Source organism: Thermobia domestica, chromosome 16, assembly GCF_964235325.1.
Source record: "Thermobia domestica chromosome 16, izTheDome1.hap1.1, whole genome shotgun sequence".
Classification (NCBI taxonomy): Eukaryota; Metazoa; Arthropoda; class Insecta; order Zygentoma; family Lepismatidae; genus Thermobia; species Thermobia domestica.
This window is the reverse complement of record NC_137469.1, coordinates 14,580,976-14,604,335: the sequence shown is the minus strand read 5'-3', so window position 1 is coordinate 14,604,335 and position 23,360 is coordinate 14,580,976. Positions and strand designations below refer to the sequence as shown.

The 23,360-nt window shown below is 35.6% G+C and overlaps 1 protein-coding gene across 1 annotated transcript in view; it reads left to right on the top strand.

Moving 5' to 3' along the window:
- The window catches only part of LOC145672920 (uncharacterized), a 636,249-nt gene that overhangs the window by 512,737 nt on the left and 100,152 nt on the right, over positions 1 to 23,360 (top strand). The window contains exons 4-5 of the mRNA XM_081742132.1: positions 17,541 to 17,608; positions 22,379 to 22,633. Of these exons, the coding sequence (XP_081598258.1) occupies positions 17,541 to 17,608; positions 22,379 to 22,633 (323 nt within the window). The remainder of the gene's footprint in view (positions 1 to 17,540; positions 17,609 to 22,378; positions 22,634 to 23,360) is intronic.

Sequence of the window (23,360 nt, the reverse complement as noted above, 5' to 3'; positions counted from 1 at the left end):
ATATACGAAGCTACATTTATTAGCGTCAGTCTTGCAAGTGCTAACACACAAAGAAAGGTCTATTAACATCAGGCATGCAAGTACTAGCACATGAAGCAACATCTATTTGTATCAGTCAGGCAAAGATTAGCACACGAAGCAACATCTATTAGTATCAGGGAGGCAAGTAGTAATACACGAAACTACATTTATTAGCATCAGTCTCACAAGTGCTAACACGCGAATAAACATCTGTTACCATCAGTCAGGCAAGTACTAGCACACGAACCAACATCTTTTTTCATCAGGCAGGCAAGAACTAACACACAAATCAACATCTATTGGCCTATTTCATTTCAAATAGTACATGTGATAGCCAAATGTGTACCATGACAATCTTGAAGTTGTATGAAAAACTATATATTAAAAATGAACATGACCAGAATACAGAAACAAAATAGTTTTCTATTACCATCTATTATCATCTAAACATATATTACCATCAGTGAGGCAAGTACTAACACGCAAAGCAACATCTATTGGTGTCAGGCAGGCAAGTACTGACAGACGAAGCAACATCTATTAGTATCAGTCAAGCAAGTAGTAACAGACGAAGCAACATCTATTAGCATCAGTCAGGCAAGTACTAATACATGAAGTAACATCTATTAGCATTAGGCATGCAAATACCAACACAGGAAGCAACATCTATTAGCATCAGTCAGGCAAGTACTAGCACGCAAAGCAACATCTACTAGCAACAGTCAGGCAGGTACTAGCACAGGAAGCAACATCTATTACCATCAGTCGGGCAAGTACTAGCACAGGAAGCAACATCTATTAGCATCAGTCAAGCAATTGCACACGAAGCAACCTATTAGTATCAGGCAGGCAAATACTAGCACACGAAGCAACATTTGTTAACATCAGGGAGGCAAATACTAGCACACGAAGCAACATTTACTAGCATCAGGGAGGCTAATACTAGCACACGAAGCAACATCTATTAGTATCAGGCAGACAAGTACTAGCACACGAAGCAACATTTATTAGCGTAACACACTAAAAAATTTGCGTTTTTTATAGGAAATATTCGTTATAGTCCCTTTTTGTTTACAATCAAAATTACATATCTCTTAAGTAGGGTTGTATACCAGTCCAGGATATTACTGTTACTCACAAACTGACATGCTTTTGTATTATAAATAGGATGTTTCATGGCAATTTTCATGGGAAAAAAGTTATCTAATTTTTACGCTGTCTGGCTTAAGAAATGCTAAAGTGGCTTCGGATTGAAACTGGATATCAAAGTAGATAAATCTCACAAATTAAAACAAATAAAAATAGAAGTAAACTTTCATTTGTTTTCTTCTAACTGTATGCGTCACGACTTACATAGAGAGGCAATTACCACATCGTCATTAAACTAATGTTTTAGTAAAACAAAATCAGTTTAAATGTTATTTGTATCGACTGATTTCGAAGAAATACACCCAAAAGTAGATCTGTAGTGGGCAATGTTTCCTGTTCTTCTGACTACAAATTATTCCAGTATGGTATTCCTTTCCATCTCATCAATATTAAATTACTCCATATACTTAATAATGCAGTTTTAATATACTGTCCCTTTTTGTGTTATCTTCTTCTTTCGCCAACGAAAAATAGGACACAAACACAGCCACAGTAGAGCATTGATTGAGGATGTAACATGGCGGACTTTAAAGAAAATTACGCCCCCAAAATGGTTATATATATATATATATATATATATATATATATATATATATATATATCTGGAAGGCTGTATGTTATCTTGGTACCTCTCTATCTCTTTTCATTCATAATTGACTGGTGTTATTAACGAAAAAGCAGCATCCTTTGGCTCATTAGAGATGGGATGTTTTACATTAGGCCTTACTCTTCCCAAACACCCTTGCGGCTTACCATTTTGGTAAACACATGTTCTCTTTGCTTTTGCTGTTACCTTAGCTTACTTACCTTACGGTGTGCACACTATTTTCCTCTACCTTGTTCACCCTCCCCCTCATTTTGCTCTTACCAAAACAGAGTAAAAAAAGAGAGAGAGAGACGATATTTACTGGTACATCAGCGCCATCTTCCACCAGAGTGAAGAAATATCGCTTTGTGTTACTTTCCGCATCGTACGTAATGTTGACGTGAGAGGTCCTCTTTGGCCAGAGGCGTATGCTGTGGTTTATAACACAGAAGTGAATTACACTGCCCCATCTTCTCCCTCTTTCACTTGCCTCTTTACCTACTTCTCCCCCTTCTCTACTCCCGAATATACGCACACACACACACACACACACACACACACACTCTGTTTCTATCTTATTTTATTTTTAAGCGCTATCAAATGACGTAACTGTGTCATAGAGTCTGAAAGCATATACATAACATGAGACACGGTCTCTGTAAAGGGAGCACCTAGCTTAATAAGGTAGGGTATATCATAGAAGCTTTTAATGGTAAAGGGATGTAAGATATTCGCCATTAATGTTTTCAACCTTTGAATATAACTTTAAAATATAAAGGAACCTCGTGTACTGTTTGTGAATAGAAATATCTAAGGAAAAGTGGCATTTCGACGACTCACCGGAATTAACTTCTGTCGTAAAAAAAAAAAAAAAAAAAAAAAAAAATTGAAATTGAAATTGAATAGTCATCTTTCGTAAGCATTGGATTTTTCCAGAATTCTAAGATCAAAACTGTAGCATCAAAACCAAGATTTTTTTTCCTTGGATTCGAATCCATAACGATATGCTTGTATTGAACCATCCTTATGACGTACTCTTCCTTACCGTGAAGAAAGAAATTTTGTAATGCAATATCGGGGGAAAAACTATAACATGTCACAGTATAAACTACACTGAGAAAAATCCATTATCCAGACAGCGGTATATTTTACATACAGAATCCTTATTTTTTACTGCGGAGATCAATACTTAGCATACGTTATCCATATGCGACATACTTTTCCCGCTTAAATGTTACATTATGCCGTTGCACGATGTCTGACATCTACGTCTTCCGTACATTACACATGTATACGTATGTTACATACGTCAGCTGTATGTTACATACGTCCATCTGTATGTAAGATCCAGACTATGTACAGTTCTTTCGTTAATACGGAAAGTACGTTTATTCGGAAACTTATACGGAAAGTACGTTTATTCGGAAACTTATACGGAAAGTACGTTTATTCGGAAACTTATACGGAAAGTACGTTTATTCGGAAATTTATACGGAAAGTACGTTTATTCGGAAACTTATACGGAAAGTACGTTTATTCGGAAACTTATACGGAAAGTACGTTTATTCGGAAACTTATACGGAAAGTACGTTTATTCGGAAACTTATACGGAAAGTACGTTTATTCGGGACACTTATACGGAAAGTACGTTTATTCGGGACAGTTATACGGAAAGTACGTTTATTCGGGACACTTATACGGAAAGTACGTTTATTCGGAACACTTATACGAAAAGTACGTTTATTCGGGACACTTATACGGAAAGTACGTTTATTCGGGACACTTATACGAAAAGTACGTTTATTCGGGACACTTATACGGAAAGTACGTTTATTCGGGACACTTATACGGAAAGTACATATAAAATGTACTTTTTTTTTAAAGTTGTACGTTAAGTCGAAAAACTACAGTATTTGCACATGTAACCTACATTTTTACGTACGACATGTTTTTTTTCCCCTCAGTGTACCTGAAAAATTGGTGAAATTGTATTGCACTGGCATTTAAGAATTTTATTGTATGTGTTGCAAACTGATTTGAACGGTAAGAAATGCATCCATAAGAATTAAAAGTTCATCGGCGAACAAAATTGTATTCATATACTTTCGACTACACTCTCGAGTTTTGTATAGCATGGTCGTACTGCTTCGAAATTCTTTTGCCAGTTGCAGAGTGGCAAGTAACAAAATGGGTGACCGTGCTGCACATAAAGTAATTTGTGTCCTACAATTTCACGTTAGTCGGTATGTTGCAGGAAAGTACGCAGAAATTCTTTCGGGGGAGTCCAATGACTTTTGGCGGGATTCAAATTCAATCTGAGGAAACTGAAAATTTGTAAAACTACCCCTAAAATTAGACTAAAAGTACAGACAAATAGCGGTTTTGAGGCTTCCAGACTCTTAGAACCCACCTTGTGTATGTCTCTGGTCTGTTGTGAGTATTCAAAGTGAGTTTCGTGCAACATTTCGTAAAGATTCACCCCTCAATGAACTCCTTTAGCAAGTGTAGCAACCATTCAAGACAACATGATGCATTTGCCAAGCAAAATCTCATCTGGTAGACATTCCACATGTGAGGCAGATTTCGAGAGATCCATGGTTTTCAATAATCTTCCATATAATAATACGATTGCTACAATACGTTTTTAACAGGAACACTGTACCGACAAATATTCCTAACAGTGACACAAATAATCCTAGCAGGGACAAAATACTTCTGACAGTGACACAAATACACCTAAGAGTGACAAACAAAATTTTAAATATGACACAAATAGTTTTCAGCTAGAGTTAGTCGAGAACTTCAAATGGCTCGAATATCTATATGGCGCGTTGTGCGTAAGAGTGTACAGATTTATCCGTATCTAGTGCAGATATTACAGCATTTAACACCTAATGATTACACGTTCCGCAAAAAAAAAAAAAAAAAAGTGCTATTCAAAGAATTTTTTAGTGACTATTTGAACGAACTGTGTTTCAGTGATAATACTACGTTTCGTGTGACAGGAAGAGTAATCAAAGAAAATGTTCATAAGCCTCATAAAATCATTGAAATTGTGCCTGATCCAAAAAAAAAAAAAACGAATGTGTTTTGTGCCATTTTATCCTTCAAAGTGTACGGTTCAAGCTTATTTTCCAAACTAACTTTGACTGGAGCAACAATTCTATACGTATTTATTCCATGGTTTATGTCACAGCTTGAACATGACAGTGTAAAATTTATCCATGAACTGAATGGAGCCCCTTGCCGCTTTCATCGCAAGTTAGGATTTACCTTAATGACAGACTGTTGCATAGCTAGATCGGCCAAGCTACCCACAATAATCAGGAGTTTTTACGTTTACCGCGCACGTAACTCTCTATGACATTTTTTTCTTTAAAAAAAAGTGGGGTCATCTCAAATTCATTGTGTACGGTGCCTTCCATTTCAATTCAGGCAGAGCATGTACCATCACCATCTCAGATATTGTTGAAACTTTTTTTATAGCAACTAGACATGTTTTTAAGAGACCCATATTTTTTTATTCTGTCGAAAAAAATTTTCCCGCCAAGTAATGGGCCATCAAAGACGGGGAGTACAATTTATGAATTGTAGAAGACATGGAAAATGGTCAATTTCGGAGCCTCACCATTCGGCTATGGAGACAGGTAGAGTTATAATTCTTGTTGTGGTATGTACATAGGGATATAAATAAACTATATTTTATTATAGTTTGGTTTGCGCATGCGTATCTTTTTGTACATAAATTAACAAATGAACGTCAATTTATCTGAAAAGTCGAAGTTTGCGAATTTTTTTCGAGTACTTCCGGTTCGAATTTTAAAATTCTGTTTTTACGGTTGGTAAGACCTAGTTACTCGCTTTCCGAAAAAAATTTTGTATCGCTTCTGTGGTCAACCGTTTTGTCGCAAAAAATTCGAGAAATTGTAAAATTTTCAAAAATCGCCATTTTTGGGCGCCATTTTCTCAAAAACACCATTTTTTAAAATTCTGAAATTTTGTCAGATGGTTTAACTTTACCTGAATAATAAACACACCAAATATCATTCTCGACCAATGCTTCATGTATTAACTGCAGCCTTTTAAAGTTAGCGAAGTTTCGTTAATTTTGATGTCACAGTTAGCAACACTGTGAACAATGAAAGTGCAATGATTTGATGATGTTTGTGGTTCACATTCATTAAATGAAGAATAAAAGGTTTTCTTGGCTGTTTTTTTATTATTTTGAACAAAGAGGCTCTCTGAAATAGTAAAATGAGCCCCCCTACTCCTCCGTTTTCTTAAACTGAAGTAATCTGAGGTGGAAATTACGATTACGAAACACACAAATTTTAAGTTTACTTGAAATGGCCATCCAATGAATTCTGATGATCTATAAAAGGCCTAAACTATTACCTCAGAATGATTTGGAATGCTCCAGACAAAGTCTCAATTAAGTGCGATGTCATTACAGTGATCGAAAAATGACAAAAAGTTAAAAAAAAAAATCGAAACGTTTTCTTACGCGTTCCAAAGAAATTTACTGAATTTTTAAACAGAACAATCCCAGCATAAAAATGGGTCACTCGGAATTTTATAGTATTCGACTAAAGTGTCAGTCCGCAACCTGAGAGGGAAGTGTGTGTGTGTGTGTATTGTGCAAATTTTAAGTTAGCTGCTACTGCGTTGCTACAAATCAAAGGTGCAACCTGTATTGAAGCTGTCATGAGTGACCTATTTCCTTTAGTAGTATGATCCGTAGAAAATGACAGCTGTCTTCTTCAAGAATGTGGTGAATGTCGTGGAGTGGAAGAAATAAGTGTGGTGTCTTTAATTATTGATCCTGATGAAAATGAAAGTGGTTACGTATGCCACATGGGAGAATAATGATCTCGTTAAAAAAAAAAAAAAAAAAAAAAAAACTGTGCCACTTTCTGTTTTCGTATCGTACATTGCCGGTTTAACTGTAAGAATTGTAATTCATGACTACATCAAGAAAATCCAAAGAGAATCAATTGCTACCGAAAACCACCGTATAAAATTTCAAGATACAAATTCTATTTTACTTCATGTGGACTTCGTTGAAAACTGGACTGTTATTCTGCAAAGTGCAATTCAGAGTTATCACCGAAATATGAAACAATTGACAGTTTTGTTGTAATAAACGACGATTCGGCTCATGTACTCATAGTCATAGACAAGATTCTAAACATACTCGAAGAAAAGCGAATATATATTTTATAGAAAAAGGTTTGAATACGTGAAAATAGGTGTCTACAATTTCCCAAACCGTGTTAGTGATTTCTGATGGTGCTGCATCCCACTTTAAAAATCGCTTTCAGATGTTCGAGATGCAGACAGGTCCGATAAAGCAGTGTTTTTGCAGTGAAACCGGCCATGCAAGGGTCTCTGCGACGGTAGTGGGGAAGGGGGGGGGGCAAAGAATGTGGCAACGCGCCATAGCCTTAGGCTAAAACAGATATACAGTATTAAAACCGCAGAAGAAAAAAATGAAATGAAATCTTTAAGTTTTACGTTCCACGGTTATGCCGGTTAGGCGAAAGGAGACGGTGATTATGAGAAATGAATGAAATGGTGGAATGCAAAACGGCACGAGCTGGGATTGAACCAGGGACCCCAGGCACCGGAAGCGAACGCTCTACCACTGAGCCACCGCGTCCCCACTAAAACCGCAGGAGAATTAGTGAGTATAGTGCAAGTACAAACTCCGGGTATTACTCTCGTTTTGTTACCTGGAACTGAACTCGACGACTTCCGGAAGAAAAAAGGGAAAGTATGCGACCGGTAACTGGTATTCAAAGTAGTTATCTTTGGCTTTCGGAAAATTGCGAAGTTTTTATAGCAGTAACGGGTCACCATGAGCTAACTTCATACTTCCCCCAAAATCGAACTTTTGCAATTCAAAGTGTAGATTTAAGAAATTTGCAAAAGGGAACTTTTGTTATATACATATATGTATGATAACCAGTGGTGCGTAGCAGAAATATTATGAATAAATCATAAATTACGTGATGTTTAAGTGCTATTTATGCTTCCACATGAACCTTCAGCAGGGTACAGGTTTCCAGAAGAGCATAAGAGAAGTGAAAATAAGTGTTTTGTGACTATCGACAACGTGCTACGCAGGGGCGGATCCAGGACGGACTTCTGGGGGGGGAGCTACTTAGAGCTACTTTTAAGAGCTCCAAACTCTGGGATGGGTTTTATATATATATATATATATATATATATATATATATATATATATATATATATATATATATATATATATATATATATATATATATAAGAAAGTTTCTTCTTCTGGGGGTAGGGCGGCAATCGTCCCCCTAGATCCACTCCTGGATGAGTTATGAGTGAAGCAACATCTATTGGAGCATCTGCACGGTTACATGCTATTAGCAAAGAAGACAACAACCAAGTAAATGATTGGTCCATGTAAAAAAAAAAAAAAAAGTGAAATTTTGTTTCCGAAGATCATTTTAAGTAAGTGAAATTTGTATGTTTCGTAATCGTAATTTTCACCTCAGATTACTTCAGTTTAAGAAAACGGAGGAGTAGAGGGAGGCTCATTTTACTATTTCAGAGAGCCTCTTTGTTCAAAATAATAAAAAAAAACAGCCAAGAAAACCTTTTATTCTTCATTTAATGAATGTGAACCACAAACATCATCAAACCATTGCACTTTCATTGTTCACAGTGTTGCTAACTGTGACATCAAAATTAACGAAACTTCGCTAACTTTAAAAGGCTGCAGTTAATACATGAAGCATTGGTCGAGAATGATATTTGGTGTGTTTATTATTCAGGTAAAGTTAAACCATCTGACAAAATTTCAGAATTTTAAAAAATGGTGTTTTTGAGAAAATGGCGCCCAAAAATGGCGATTTTTGAAAATTTTACAATTTCTCGAATTTTTTGCGACAAAACGGTTGACCACAGAAGCGATACAAATTTTTTTTCGGAAAGCGGGTAACTAGGTCTTACCAACCGTGAAAACAGAATTTTAAAATTCGAACCGGAAGTACTCGAAAAAAATTCGCAAACTTCGACTTTTCAGATAAATTGACGTTCATTTGTTAATTTATGTACAAAAAGATACGCATGCGCAAACCAAACTATAATAAAATATAGTTTATTTATATCCCTATGTACATACCACAACAAGAATTATAACTCTACCTGTCTCCATAGCCGAATGGTGAGGCTCCGAAATTGACCATTTTCCATGTCTTCTACAATTCATAAATTGTACTCCCCGTCTTTGATGGCCCATTACTTGGCGGGAAAATTTTTTTCGACAGAATAAAAAAATATGGGTCTCTTAAAAACATGTCTAGTTGCTATAAAAAAAGTTTCAACAATATCTGAGATGGTGATGGTACAATTTTATATTTTTTTTTTTTTTTGCCTGAGTTGAAATGGAAGGCACCGTACCTGGTACAAACCACCTCTATCCCAAGATGTCCGTGAACTGCAAGAGCACATTACTGCAACAGTGCAAACTGTTGATGAATCCATGCTAGAACGGACCTCGGTGGAATGAAGTTACCGAGTTAATGTATGAAGAGAAACACAAGGGACTCGTGGTGGACATTTGTAAATTAGTATATTATATTTTTTACCACTAAAACTTGTAGTTACGATGTGCATAATTTTAAGCAATTTGTGCAGTTAATAAACAAGTGGAACGGGCCACTATCGAAGAAGCGAATTGAAATCGTTCAAATAATTTTGAAACACAGTGGCGTATTTATGATTTTGTTTCGAGGAGACTATACACAGTATGTGAATCAGCACTTATATTTTTCTTTTGGGTACAAACAAATTTTAATGAAATTGTGGATATATCAAATTTATTTCCGGGGGGGTTTGAGCCCGATAGCCACCCTTTAAATACGCCACTGTTGAAACATATTGTATTTAAAACAATAAATTATCTATCATTCACAGAATTGTTGATCAACTCTCGTTACAATGGTAACGCTCGGAACAATATATTTAAAGGCCGAAATAAACTCAAAGTTAATAACAAAGGAAAGTGCTAAAAGTTCCTTTGTATAATTTTCCATATAATAATACGATTGTTACGATACATTTTTAACAGTAACACTGTACCGACAAATATTCTTAATAGTGACACAAATACTCCTAGCAGGGACACAATACTTCTGACAGTGACACAAATATACCTAACAGTGACAAACATAATTTTAGGAGTGACACAAATACACATAACAGTGACAAACAAAATTTTAAATATGACACAAATAGTCCTAGTAGTGACAAACATACTCCTAAGAGTGACACAAATAATCCTAATCGTGACACAAATACTCTAACTCCAACAAGGACAAATACTCCGAACAGCGACACATATAACGGTGATATATGTATATATACACTTCTAACAACACTCATAACAGTGACACATATACTCATAACAGTGACATATATACTCCTAATAGTGACACAAATACTCATAACAGTGACAAACATACTTTTAAGAGTGACACAAATACACCTAACAGAAACAAACATAATTTAAGAGTGACATAAGTACTCCTAACAGTGACACATACTCATAATAGTGACACAAATACTCATAAGAGTGACACAAATACTCATAAAGAGTGATTTATATAGCCCTAACAGGACACACACACTTCTAAAATTGACAAGCATACTTTTAACAGTGACACAAATACTCCTAACAGTGACAAACATAGTTTTAATAGTGACAAAAGTACTCCTAACAGTGGCATACATATTCCTAACGGTGACACAAATACTCATAATAGTGACGCGAATTTTCATAAGAGTGACACAAATATTCATAAGAGTGACTCATATATAGCCCTAACAGTGACACAAATACTCCTAAGAGTGACACAAAATACTTCTAACAGTGACACATATACTGATAACAATAACTCACTTGCAATTTGTAAAGAAACAAGTATGTACTTACAATGCCATTATTGATTGATTATGAGATAAAAGTATTCTAAAATAATTTTAATATTATTTATTCAAGATACAAAGTAAAGCATAAATTCTGTAGAATAAAGTATTAACAGTGTTGCTGCGGTTCATTTACGATCATTTTAATCTTTCTCCCCCAGAAGCCGTAAGCTGGACTAAGAAACAGAGAAAGAGAGAAAGCACCAAGAAGAAGGATAGTGACGTCAGTGTTTTCCCACACAAGTTTTCGAGTTAATGCGATTACTGGCGCACGTGTTGTCGGAAAAAAACAAAGGATTGTTACTGCTTTTACAGATCTTACAACGACGCAAAAGTTCTTGCAAAAGATATTTTGGGGGTCGCCACACGTGCTGGTTCTCCAGGACACTTGCAACGCAAACTGCTGTAGTTTATCTTGGAATTTCTTCCCTCTTTCTCTGTCTGAAGAGTTAGGGAAGAGAATTAGGGAAGTACCATCTTCAAATATACATTCAAATAAGAGCGACGGGAATGTTTACGCCCAGAACATTGCCGTAAGACTACTTTAAACTGTGAATACTAACACTCGAGATAGAAATCTCTCTATATAAAAAAGAGTCATTATGTTTAACTTAATAACTATTGAACCACCCAACTGATTTCCATCAAATTTTCAGCATGGATGAGATTTGGCCTTGGGCTGGTTTCTATAATTTCACTTTGACGGTGCAACGTAGGGGGTATATTGAAAAATAATCGAAAATGATCGATGTTCAGTGTCGAATCCATAGTTTTTGGCGTCCCTGAGATGAACAATCACACTTTCGATTCCGTTTAAATTCAAATTCAGCCCCACAACTTGGGGAGGTGGAGATACATAAAATGATATAAAATGACCGATATTAGTGCCAAATCTATAGCATTCGGTGTCGCTGAGATGAACAGTGACACTTCCGATGCCGTTTAAATTCAAATTCAGCCCCACAGCTTGGCAAGGTGGAGGGGAAGATATATAAAATTATAAAAAATGACCGATATTAGTGCCAAATCTATGGTTCTCGGGGTCGCTGAGAGCAACAGTGACACCCAATACCGTTTAAATCCAAATTCTGAAACGTGACGGTTCTCCTTCTGAGAATTGAGCGCATAAGTTTGCAATATAAATTTCATGTACAGGGGACATTTCCTCGATATTCCATCCAGTAAATGCAATTTTTCTCCATGATCTAATCCATTAACAGGATAAATCTCTTCCATAGTGTTTTTTTTTCGTTTAAATAACTTTAGAACGAATTTTTAAATTGGGATACCATTTCCGAGCCCGAAGACACATTACGTTCAAGGGAAATTCTGTTTTACGCCTCTTGTATATGCAACCCAAATAACGTATTGCGAATTGCAGAATGTGCAAGGATAAAACGGTGTTATTTACTTACAAGTTAATGAACCAATACTGCAATTGTAATTATTATTCTGAATTTAGTAATGTCTCTTTCTAAAAGGAATCTGAACTTCAGAAAATACACTAGCCGTTAATTCATCATTTTCCGGGGGATTTTTTGAAAAAAATCTTTATTTTGTAGGGAATTTTATTCCCCGTAGTTCCTCTGAAAGAAACTTTGATTATGTTTGGTTTGTTGAACTGAAGTTTAGCGTTCCTTTCAGCACCTAGGCTATATGTGACTGGGATCTACACTTAATTTCGGATACGAATGGCATGAACTCATACCGGGAGTTGAACCATGACTTTGTTAGTCTACCATCAATAATGCATAGTATTCAAAACAGAAAAGCAATATAATTGACAATATAATTTTGGGATGCACAGAATATACTTGAAAAATGTCTTACCAGCTTCCTTAGCAGGGGCTGGTAATGTCTCATAATGTTTACATACTTTTAGTGGATCTTGATTAATTATTTAATTGAAAGATGTAGCTGAGGATGAAGCAGTGGAAGCTGAGCTCTTGAAAATGTACTTTTGTTGACCTTTAGCAGTTTTGATAAGTTCAGAAGATTTGTTTTAGCTATGTTCATCAACAAACAATTTCTTTCGTCACTCCAAAATAAACTGAATAGAATAGAGAAGAGAAACAGTAAGAGGAAAAATTACTAGACTTTAACATTCGGTTTTGAGATCGTACCGGACATCGGTCAAAGTCAAAAACCGAACTGTCTGGTAAAATACCTGGCGATTGGGAACCAAAATTAACATATCTTAATGTTCCCAAGAATCTGAAAATAAGGGAGAAAGATACACTCATTTAGCGCTATCTTGATACACCCACCATGTTATAGCTATGCCCCATTCGCCTGTGCCATATATCTTCCGTAACCTATGGCAGTCCATTAGTTAAAACTAATAGTTTTCCGTATTTAGCATAGTTTTCTCCAAAATTAAAAAAATAATAATAACAGACGTATGATTTTCTAAAAAACTTACTTTGATCAAATTGTGATTGTCACAAGTTTTCCTTCTAATAAAAATACAGATCAAGCTTAAGTAGATTTTAGTTATCTTGCTTCGAGACCGAGAGCTCTTAAATTCAAATCATGTGATCTGACATCCTGATTTTGAAGATCTTTCAAAATTTTTCCTCAGACTCACCAGGCGAATAACAGGATCGTACCTTTAACAATGTCGTCTTGTAGACTTTTCCCGCTTCTGTCTACAAGTTGCTCATGAACCTTACTTTTCGTGTCTCGTCTCGTAAAGTTTGTAAAAAAAAATCTTGAGTTGTCTTGATTCTCGAAGTATCCTTTCTCACTACGTCTCAATTTTACAAAAGATTTCCTCGTCTCCCTCGAAAGTTTTTCTCGCTCTGTTTTTTTTTTCAAATCTATGTACAGTCAGCCACAAAAGTTCTATTGATTTGATGAAATTAGTTAGGCAAATAACTTGAGAATAGAAGGAAAATTTGAGTACTGTTTTCAGTAAATTAAAAAGAAAAGAATGTAATTTTTTGTAATACCACCTTTGTGCATTCAAGCCATACCAGCGTTATTCCAAAAATAAATGTTAACAAACGATAATAACTTTTGTCGCTGACTGTACAATATTTGTGCATTGTTTTGTTTTTTGATTTTGGGCCGCGGTGGCTCAGTGGTAGAGCGTTCACCTCTGGTGCTTGGGGTCCCAGGTTCAAACTCTACTCCCGCCAAGTGAATTTTGTAGTGGACAAACACCGTGTTCGTGGGTTTTCTCGGGGGTTCTCCCGTTTCCTCCCACTTTCTTCATTCCACCATTTTATTCATATCTCATCATCATCGTCTCCTTTAGCCTAACTGGCATAAGCGTGGGACGTAAAACTCAAAAATTTTAATTTTATTTTTTTTCTTGATTTTATCTCGAAGTGATCATAGCAATTCCGTGCCACGAGATGTCCGCAAGGGGTGTGATACGAGAACAACATCTGAACGATATTTATTCTAGGAGTTTACTGTGTAATGGTTTACGTATCTTTAATCATTGATAAATGCCCTCCATTGTGCCCACAGAAGCACTTTATCAATTTATAGCTTTTATATATTAATAATGTAAGAGTGAAAAGTGTTTAAAATGTCAAGATTGTTTGAGGTGTTTGAACTTTGTTACCTAAGAGACTCGAGTAATTTGTCGTATCGAATTTTAAAATGTACTCTTCGCCTCGATTATCATCCCGTTTTCGAGACGAGAAGAGAAATGTCTCGTCTCATAAACGACTTACTCTTGTTCCTCATTCTTGTGATTTGTTATTAATTTCCAGTGGTTTAAGTATGTTGAAGTTCTATAAATGAGCAAACCGACGAAGAAATAATGTATCAAGATAAATACTAAACTAGCAGAATACCCGTTCTTCTTGCGGGAAGCATACGTTTTATTGTGGACGTAAAGGGCTGCTGGATTTAAACTTTATCAACAAGTGTCACTGTTTGTTTCAGTAATCCCGAAAACTATGGATTCGGCAGTAATATCGGTCATTTTCGATCATTTTTTTAAAAATATCTCCCACTCCCATCCACAAATTACGTGGATAAATTTGGATGTAAACGGCATTTTGATTGCCACTGTTCGTCTCAGAGACCCTGGAAACCATGAATTCGGCAGTAATATAAGACATTTTCGATCATTTTCATGTACTTCCCCTTCCTTCTTCATCGATTTGCGGAGCTGACTTTGGACTTAAACAGGATTGGAAATATCACTTTTCGTCTCAACAAATCCCGAAAACTATAAATTCGACACTAATATCTATCATTTTCGATCATTTTTTAAAAAATATTTCCCTTCCTCTCTCCTAAGTTACACCGTCCAAGTGAAATGATAAAAATCTTTCCATTACAGAAGCCCATCTATGTTAAAAATTTGATCCACATCGATCTGGTGGTTCAGGAGATATAAAGTTATAAACATAGTTATTTTCATTTTTACATAGATAGACTCAATAATGATTGAACCAAATGGGTCTTAATAATCACTTGAGTAATGTAATATATGAATGTCGTATTCCTGTACTTTTAAAATCTACCATAGAGTCACATCCAGAAATAAAATAAACCTGTTTCCACGTTAGTGACAAGGATATTCGTTCTTCAAAGTGCAATTCAATGGAACGTGAATTATAATTACGTTACAACATCATCAAACAGGTTTCCCTGGTATTTTTAATTCTTTATTGTAACAAAAGAAATATGTGAAGCATTAAATTCGTTTCAGGGTTGTGTACGCTGTGCTTACACGTGCTGAATGAAATGTTACCCAGAATCCAATCATGCATGTAATGTCAAGGTTTGCAATTTGCTCCTTGTGTATTATGCAATTCCGCAATACGTCGGTTGGGTTGCATAAGCGGTAGGCGTAGACGGTAATTCGATTCTGGACAGATGAGGAACACTTGTATATACTGTATGAATATATTTCCTAGAATTCTACAGGAACTTAAATATTTACATGTTAGGTAACGTAAAAAATATTTTATATTTTAGCCAAATAGGCTTTATTCACTCTGGGTTTCATTTCATTTCTACTTGTTAATTTTTATTTTTTTTCTGTGAATTCGTAATAAATATTTTATCAATTACATGATGAATTTTCATGTGGTCGAATGGTCAATCTGCTTGACTTTGGTGATCATGTCCGAAGTGCTAGGTTCGATTCCTCTCAAACTTCCACATAAAGGCTGCGACCCCAATTTACATACAGTACTTAACAGTGAAAACCAATGAAAAGAAAAGGTAGGATTTTACAAGACGTCGGCTACCTCTATATCTAAAGATGTCATCCCGACTGAGAAAAAAGAAAACAAATTATCTCAATTATCGGTCACTGGGTTAGAACTCAGGGACACTCGAATGTGAATCCACAACTCTAATATGTAGTCTACGTCCGTGTTTTACCAGGCAATTTAATCTGTATTACAATGCATTATTGTGTTTGATCAACGAGTACCTGCTAAAGGGCATTACTTGTGCTCCAATACAACTGCACTGCGGACCAGGAAGGACTATTTTAAGCTTCCAATATCGTTTCCCAGGTGATGGTTATCTAAATTTGCATTCGTCATATATTTTCAAAATATTTATTCTATTCTACGTATTCTCTTTCTTGTGTCAATCAGGTTCTAAACTACGAATATTTGAAATGTCCTCTACGAAATCTGCATTCTTAATAAATATGTACCACGGTACTAACGACCTTACCTTGCAGAACCAAGAAAGCTAAAGAAAATATATTTTTACAATTAAAAGTCAAGTTTTGATTCAGGTACATTATGATGACCAAAAATTCTTCTTGTTACACATGGGATTAAAAAGCAAACAAATCATATAATTTTTAATTTTTATTTTTGGACTAAATCCGACCCGGAGACGATCACTAGAGACGAGAATTTTTCGTTAATGCGATATGTAAGAAACGTTAAAAGATGCATATCTATTTCAAGAAAGTTCAAACGTTTCATTTTAGAACCAGAAATCACTTTAATATTATCGCGAACTTTTGCGAAATTCGGCATTACTTACGATAAATGCGAATCAAAAGGAAAAGGGGGAATTCTTGTTAATTATTGCTAATAATACGTGAAAAGGGCATTTGCAATATTACTTAAGAAACGTTGCATTTACGAAAAAGCTCTGTAAGTTATTTGATCCAGAAACTGTTTCTCTTCAAAAAGATGTACAGATCAATATAACTGAACTGTTGTTTAAATTGTTGACTGTGTTTTGTGGTGAAAATGATCATGATCTGTTGGTTGCTTACCGTGAATTTAAGGTTGGTTCTCAACAGAGAGGATAAGGAAGTAGACATAGTACTTTTGTTAAACACTTTAAAAGTTAACCACGGGTCTTTTGCTGTCAGCTCCAATATGGTTGCCAGTCTCGAGTGTTGATACCGAGAGATTCTTTTCCAAGTATAATATGATTGTTACTGACAGGAGAACAAATTTAAAAGAAGAATTGGTAATGTCTTGTTGCACGTTAACCTTTAACTAAGGATGAGATTAAAGGAAATGTTTAAATTTTTGCATTAATTTCTGTATTTCAGTGGATACATTAACTAGAATATCTACTTAATCAAGGTATTTTCCTTCATGTTTGTATTAGATATACACCTTATTACCAAAAATATATTGTTTACAAGTTCCATATTTTTTTAAAAAAATATCTTACATTTTAAAAAAAACTAAATGCGACATAAAAGCGAAAATTGTGATAATTAATGCTACAAAATATCAAAATTATTTCGATGAAAATTTCGTCTCTAGCCATCACTAATCTAGATAATTATATTTCAAAAAGATGTATGTTCAATAGGCAACATTAAGATTCTTAATCGTGTTTTCTCTTTTCTCTTATTTTTTAGTAAACAAGTCTGCTACCGCTGTGTTGTTATCCACGAGAAACATAAAAATGTTCTGCAGTACAAAGAAAGTAAGTACTATTTTGTTTTTATTGTAAATAGTAGTTAGTTTTACATTATTATTTTAATTCTTTGTGTTGTAGCGTAGGTTTATAAGTCCCCTATATTATTGTCTAAATTTTTACTCTAAAGCACAATCTAAATTTGATGGTTGTCTTTTGTATCGATTGACCAGCTAAAGGAGACACCAATATATATATATATATCATACGAAGATAATACTTTTGGGGGAGGAAAATGCACGTAGAAAACGTAAGAAACAATACTTTCAGTTAACAAGCAAAGAATTTCCCAATCGGCAGTCAAAGACCAGACCAAATCAAATCTTTAGCGTTCGAGTTCGTAAAGGAAAAGTTGTGTAAAAAGTGAAGGAATATCTAATTATAGCACAGCATCCAAATGGTTTCGCTAACGCCAAAATAACGTTGCTGATCATCGGAGGTCAGGTAGGCTAAAAATTGTGGATTCCGAGGTCTACACCAGGCAACAGAGGAAAATCCGATAACTAGCAGTCGGTATCTTACAATTCAATGTGGGTCATCTTCACGATCTTGGAGAAAGTATATGGAGCTGGTAAATTGTGCCTCACGAATTGAGCCTAACTCAAGACATTGGGCTGAATAGATGTATACAAGAAACTCCTGGTTATTTGCATTTCCTGAATAGTATAATAGCACGATAGAAATCTTATTATTATTTCGAAATCCTAATGCGAATAAGGAGCAATTAAACAAGAGCTAGATATCAAGCCCTGTGGCCAAAAAGAAATGTCTCGAACGGAAATTAGTGTTCTGCGTCTAGTGAAGTTATTAAGGTATAATTCACAATAAGTTCATTCCGAATTGTTGAACTATCAATGCCAACATATCTCCAAAGAATTGGAGTTGAACAATGTCATTGTATTCCCATAATATCCCGTATTGAAGAACAGAAAGTGGGCCTTTTCTACAGCAAGACAGTAGAGAAACTCATATTTCTTAAAAGAGCACTACTATACTCCAGGAACGTAAGAGAATTGAACTGTAGTTGTACCCAGAATGTAGTTTGGACTTCACATCTTGAGACTATTACTTCTACCGATCCATGAATCAATTTCTGTGCTTGCTATGCTTCAATAGTCAAGAAGAACTACGAATTGTATACAGTAGTAGAATTCTTTTTGCATGGAAGACAAGAACTGGGATCAAAAACCAGGATCGAATCTCATCGAAGAGTAAATGCACTTCTCTTTAAGACTGCACTTTCAACAACCTTCCTACTTATTTCATTGATTGCAACTATTAAATGCTCACCACGATCAATGATAGGCAATTTTGTAAAAATCCTTTGATCAACTAAGGTCTAATGGAATCCATAGCATGTAAGTTTTACTATCGACAACACAGTGTAACACCTGCACAGAGTTCAAGAAAACAATTTTCCTTAATACTGTACATATATATTTTTAAATACATTCAAGCGTTGATCATAACACAATTTAATATTCAATCACTTATCAAAATTCCGTAGTATAATCTGAACGTGGAGTATTATAATATAAATAAATGGTTTCTAACGATTAGATATTATCAAACCGTAAAAGTGGGAAAAAACATTACTTAATGAAAAAAAAAAACAGTAAAATTAGAATTTATTTCTCTAAACTTATTTTCATAAATTATTTTGTACATAAAAGCATTATTGACATCAAAATTACCCATTAATTTTTTAATACCTTTGCGAACACCGGTATTGACAACAGTATATCATAGTTCCCGAACTGGGTTTTGTAAAGGAGTTCTGAGTGTTCCGTGAAGAGATTAAATAATAAGAAAATGCACTAAGACCTCATTTAGTAGTTGTCCGATGATGTGGTGTTATCCTGAACTGTGCTTTGAACTGAGCTTTATCGTGAAGTTTTCGAACCTCATACACAGTGGTATGTAATTCTTAATATTTAATTATTGTTACACTCTCCTAAGATGGCGAACAACTGGATAAATTATTTACTTTATCAATTCAAGCTAGCGCAAGAAAGTAAACAGCTTTTTAAATTTGCTTCTGATGTCAAGTTACATTGGTGTAAAACAGCTGCTTTCTTACGATTACATTGTTTTTATTGGGTTATTTTTCTGTTTATTTGTTCTAGAGTCACATCCTGCAACTTAGATTTCACACAACTTCTAAGTACAGTTCTGAAAGTTTTGTAAAGATACGCAAACTTGATAACAAAAATATTTCCACACTTTTTTGCTTCAACGATCATGTTAATATAAACTTAATTAGACAGAAATTATTACCAAGCGCCTGCTGTTTATGCAACCCACATCTTCTCAGAATTTTGGTTGGTTGCTGATGATTAGGCGTTCTTTTGACTTCATGTAACAAAAAGTTTTTCAGTATTTAGAAGATGTAAACCAAATGAATGTATTAAACCCTAGCAGAATACTCGTTCTTCGCAAGGGAGAATACGTTTCATTTTGGACATAAAGGGCTGCATTTGGATTTGAACGACATCGGAAGTGTCACTGTTCATTTCTGCGACCTCCAAAACTATGGATTTGATACTAGTATCGGTGATTTTAGATCCTTTCTCTCCCTTAAGTTCCACCGTCAAAGTAAAATGATAAAAAAAAAAAAACATTCCAGGCTCGAACCTTATGTATGTTGAAAATTTGATCTTCATTTATATATATAGGCCTATATAGATATAGGGAGCCCTACGAGTGTGGAGCCCAAACAGCTGGCCCAATTTAAGGATTGCACTATTTTAAATTGAAAATGAACCTATTTCCTACAGCATTCTCCTCTTTTCATCCTTTCGTATCTTTACTATAAAAGTAACCAAGAAAGCTCTGTCGCTTCTTGTGGAGGTCTGTGTTGAATTGGCCCTCACACCGTGATTTGAAAGCGAATGGAGATAAGGCGAACGTCGGTTGTTTGTGTGGGTATATCCAACATACTACCTGATTGTGACAGTTCAGTTACAAAGACTTGCGTAAGGACAGAGTGGACATGGGATCTCCACAGAGCGTTATAAGGGCGTGTATGCTGTAAGAGTTCAAACTGGGGTCCAACGCCGCTGCAGGGGAGCGGAAGCTATGCTAGGTCTTTGGTGAATAGGCGTGAATATGCGGACAGTGCAGTGGGTGGTTTAACAAGTTTAAAAACGATGACGAAACACTCGAAGACGCACCACGTGCCCGAAGACCAACACATGTATAAAATGAAGATTTTCAGGTAGGAATTGGGGAGGCAATTGAGAAACCTCACATGTCTGGAGCAGTGACCAGACATGTAAGGAACTGGGACTACAATTCAGCCTGAGTGGAGAAACCATTCGGCAGCACCTCCATCAACCTGGGAAGCTCTACAAGTTGGGTCGGTGGGTCCCACATGATTTGATTCCGGCCCAGAAGGAAACACGAGCAGACACCCGTGTTTCTTTGCTGTCCCGTCTGAGAAAGGAGCCATTTCTGGACAGGATGTTGAAACCAGCACTGCACCAGAAGAAGGTCCACCTGTGTGTTTGGTAAACTGCTCCGTGCATCGTGCATCGGGAACTGGAACCAGCTGGTCAGAGTATCAATGCAATTGTGTACTGTTAGCTGTTGAGCCATGTTCAAGAAAAGCTCAAAACTCTGGAGCCAGCACTTCTGAATCGCAAACAGGTGTTCCTGTTACAGGACAATAATAGGCTCCACGTAGCTAGAATGACCCGGAACACCATTCTGTGAATTTAATAGGAAGCATTATTACATCCGCCACACTCCCCGGACATTGCAACGTCTACTTATCACCTGTTACATTCGTTGGACAATCATCTTAGGGGACGCCAGTTCAAATCCTTAGTAGAGGTGTAAAATGCACTTGATACCTTCTTCGCTTTACGGCCCACCAAGTTCTACTGCAATGGAATCCATGGCCTTATAGAACGTTGGCAGAAAGTCGTTGATGCTGATAGGGAATATTTGTGATCTTCCATGTACGTTTTAGGTGACATATCGATGTTCAAATGTGGTGAGTGAAAAAGCGACATAACTTTTTTGGTTACCTTTATAGTATTGTTGGTCTATGGCCCCGGACTTTTGACACACACTGTATATAGTAGGATATATTCTCTAACATCTTCATCCTAAGATGAAATCAAGAACTGATTGAGTATGAAAATGTAATGGAAGTTTTTTAAAAGAAATATAACCATAAAAAGCTGCATTTAAAAATATTCTGAAAAAGGTAATAATTGTTCCTGTGGACTAAAATGAAAAAAATAACAGTGAGAGTAAAAGTCATTTTATGCGATGGATTATAATATATTATAGTGAACTACTACCCTGATATCTGGAAAAAACTTTAGCCCTGAATCTTAGGAGGGACATCCAATGCTTTTAGCTTACTCCGATTTCTTAATTTTTCCCCACCAAAGAAAGGTATACCTTTTTCAATGAATTTTATAAAATTATTGATATTTTAAAAGTTGTTTTCAAGTTACTGTTCGCTAATAGTGCGGACTATCACTCAACTGTAACATAAACTGCTGTTTAATTCACTTCAGTAGCGTAATTTCAGATTTTGCTAGGGGAGAGCTTGTTCATCGATATAATAATTTCACACTTTTTGTTAGTATATTAGTATAGAATTTATTAAACTGCATGTACTTTTCAAAATTAGGGGAGCAATTACCCCCGTGCCCTGCCTAAACGACGCAATTGATTCATTCATGATGCAAAATTACACTTAGGTAAAACAATAAACATCTGTTTTGTTTAGACATTATCATGTGTTTTTTTCTTTTTTTCTAGCATATTGCCATGGAAAAGATGAGAGTTTGCAACACTTGTGCTCGTTAATCACAGGAGATGCTCTTTTGTATTCGATGTTTCGAGTGGACGCAGAACCTGTGCCGTGTCCATTTAAAGGCCCTTTCACATTTACGTACAACCGTGGTCATGGAGACTGCAAGAACCCTGTATCCAGTATAGATTCATGCACAGAAGACTCCAGTCTACTATTACGATATCAAGCGTGTCCAGATGTATCCGGGACAGAAAGCACAAGTAAGTTGACAAATCTCTACCAATTGTTTTTATTTCTTGATAATATTTAAAAAAATATTTGGCAACACTGTATTATTTGGTTGAAAGTTTTATAGTGAGTTCACAACAGTTTACTTTTCATATTTTATAAGATTATTATAGAAAACGCTTTTCAACAAGAGTAGAATAATAAATAAGGCTCTGCTTTTCCGAGGATCAAATTAGTTGGTAGGTAGATGCCTTACTGACCGTGGCAGAAAGATAAGAAACTGCCTTGATCACTTACGATGTCAAGTTATACTTGTGCTAGACAGTAGGAACAACTATTTTATTCATTCACAGTTTGTGCTAGATAGTAGGAGCAAGTGTTTTATTCACTTACAACCTGTGCTAGATAGCAGAAACAACTGTATCATTCACTCACAACTTGTGCTAGATAGTAGAAACAAATGTTTCATTTACTTACAACTTGTGCTACACAGTAGAAACAACTGTTTTATTCACTTAAAACTTGCGCTACACAGAAGAGCAACTGTTTTGTTCAATTAAAGCTTGTAATAAATAGTAAAAACAACTGATATGTTCACTTACAATTTGTGCTAGACAGTAGATACAACAGTTTCAGTTACTTTCAACTTGTGCCAAACAGTAGAAACAACTAATTTATTCACTTACCAGTCACTCATGTTGATTGATAATTTAAAGTTTAGCATTCCTTTCAACACATATGGTATATCAGACGTGGACA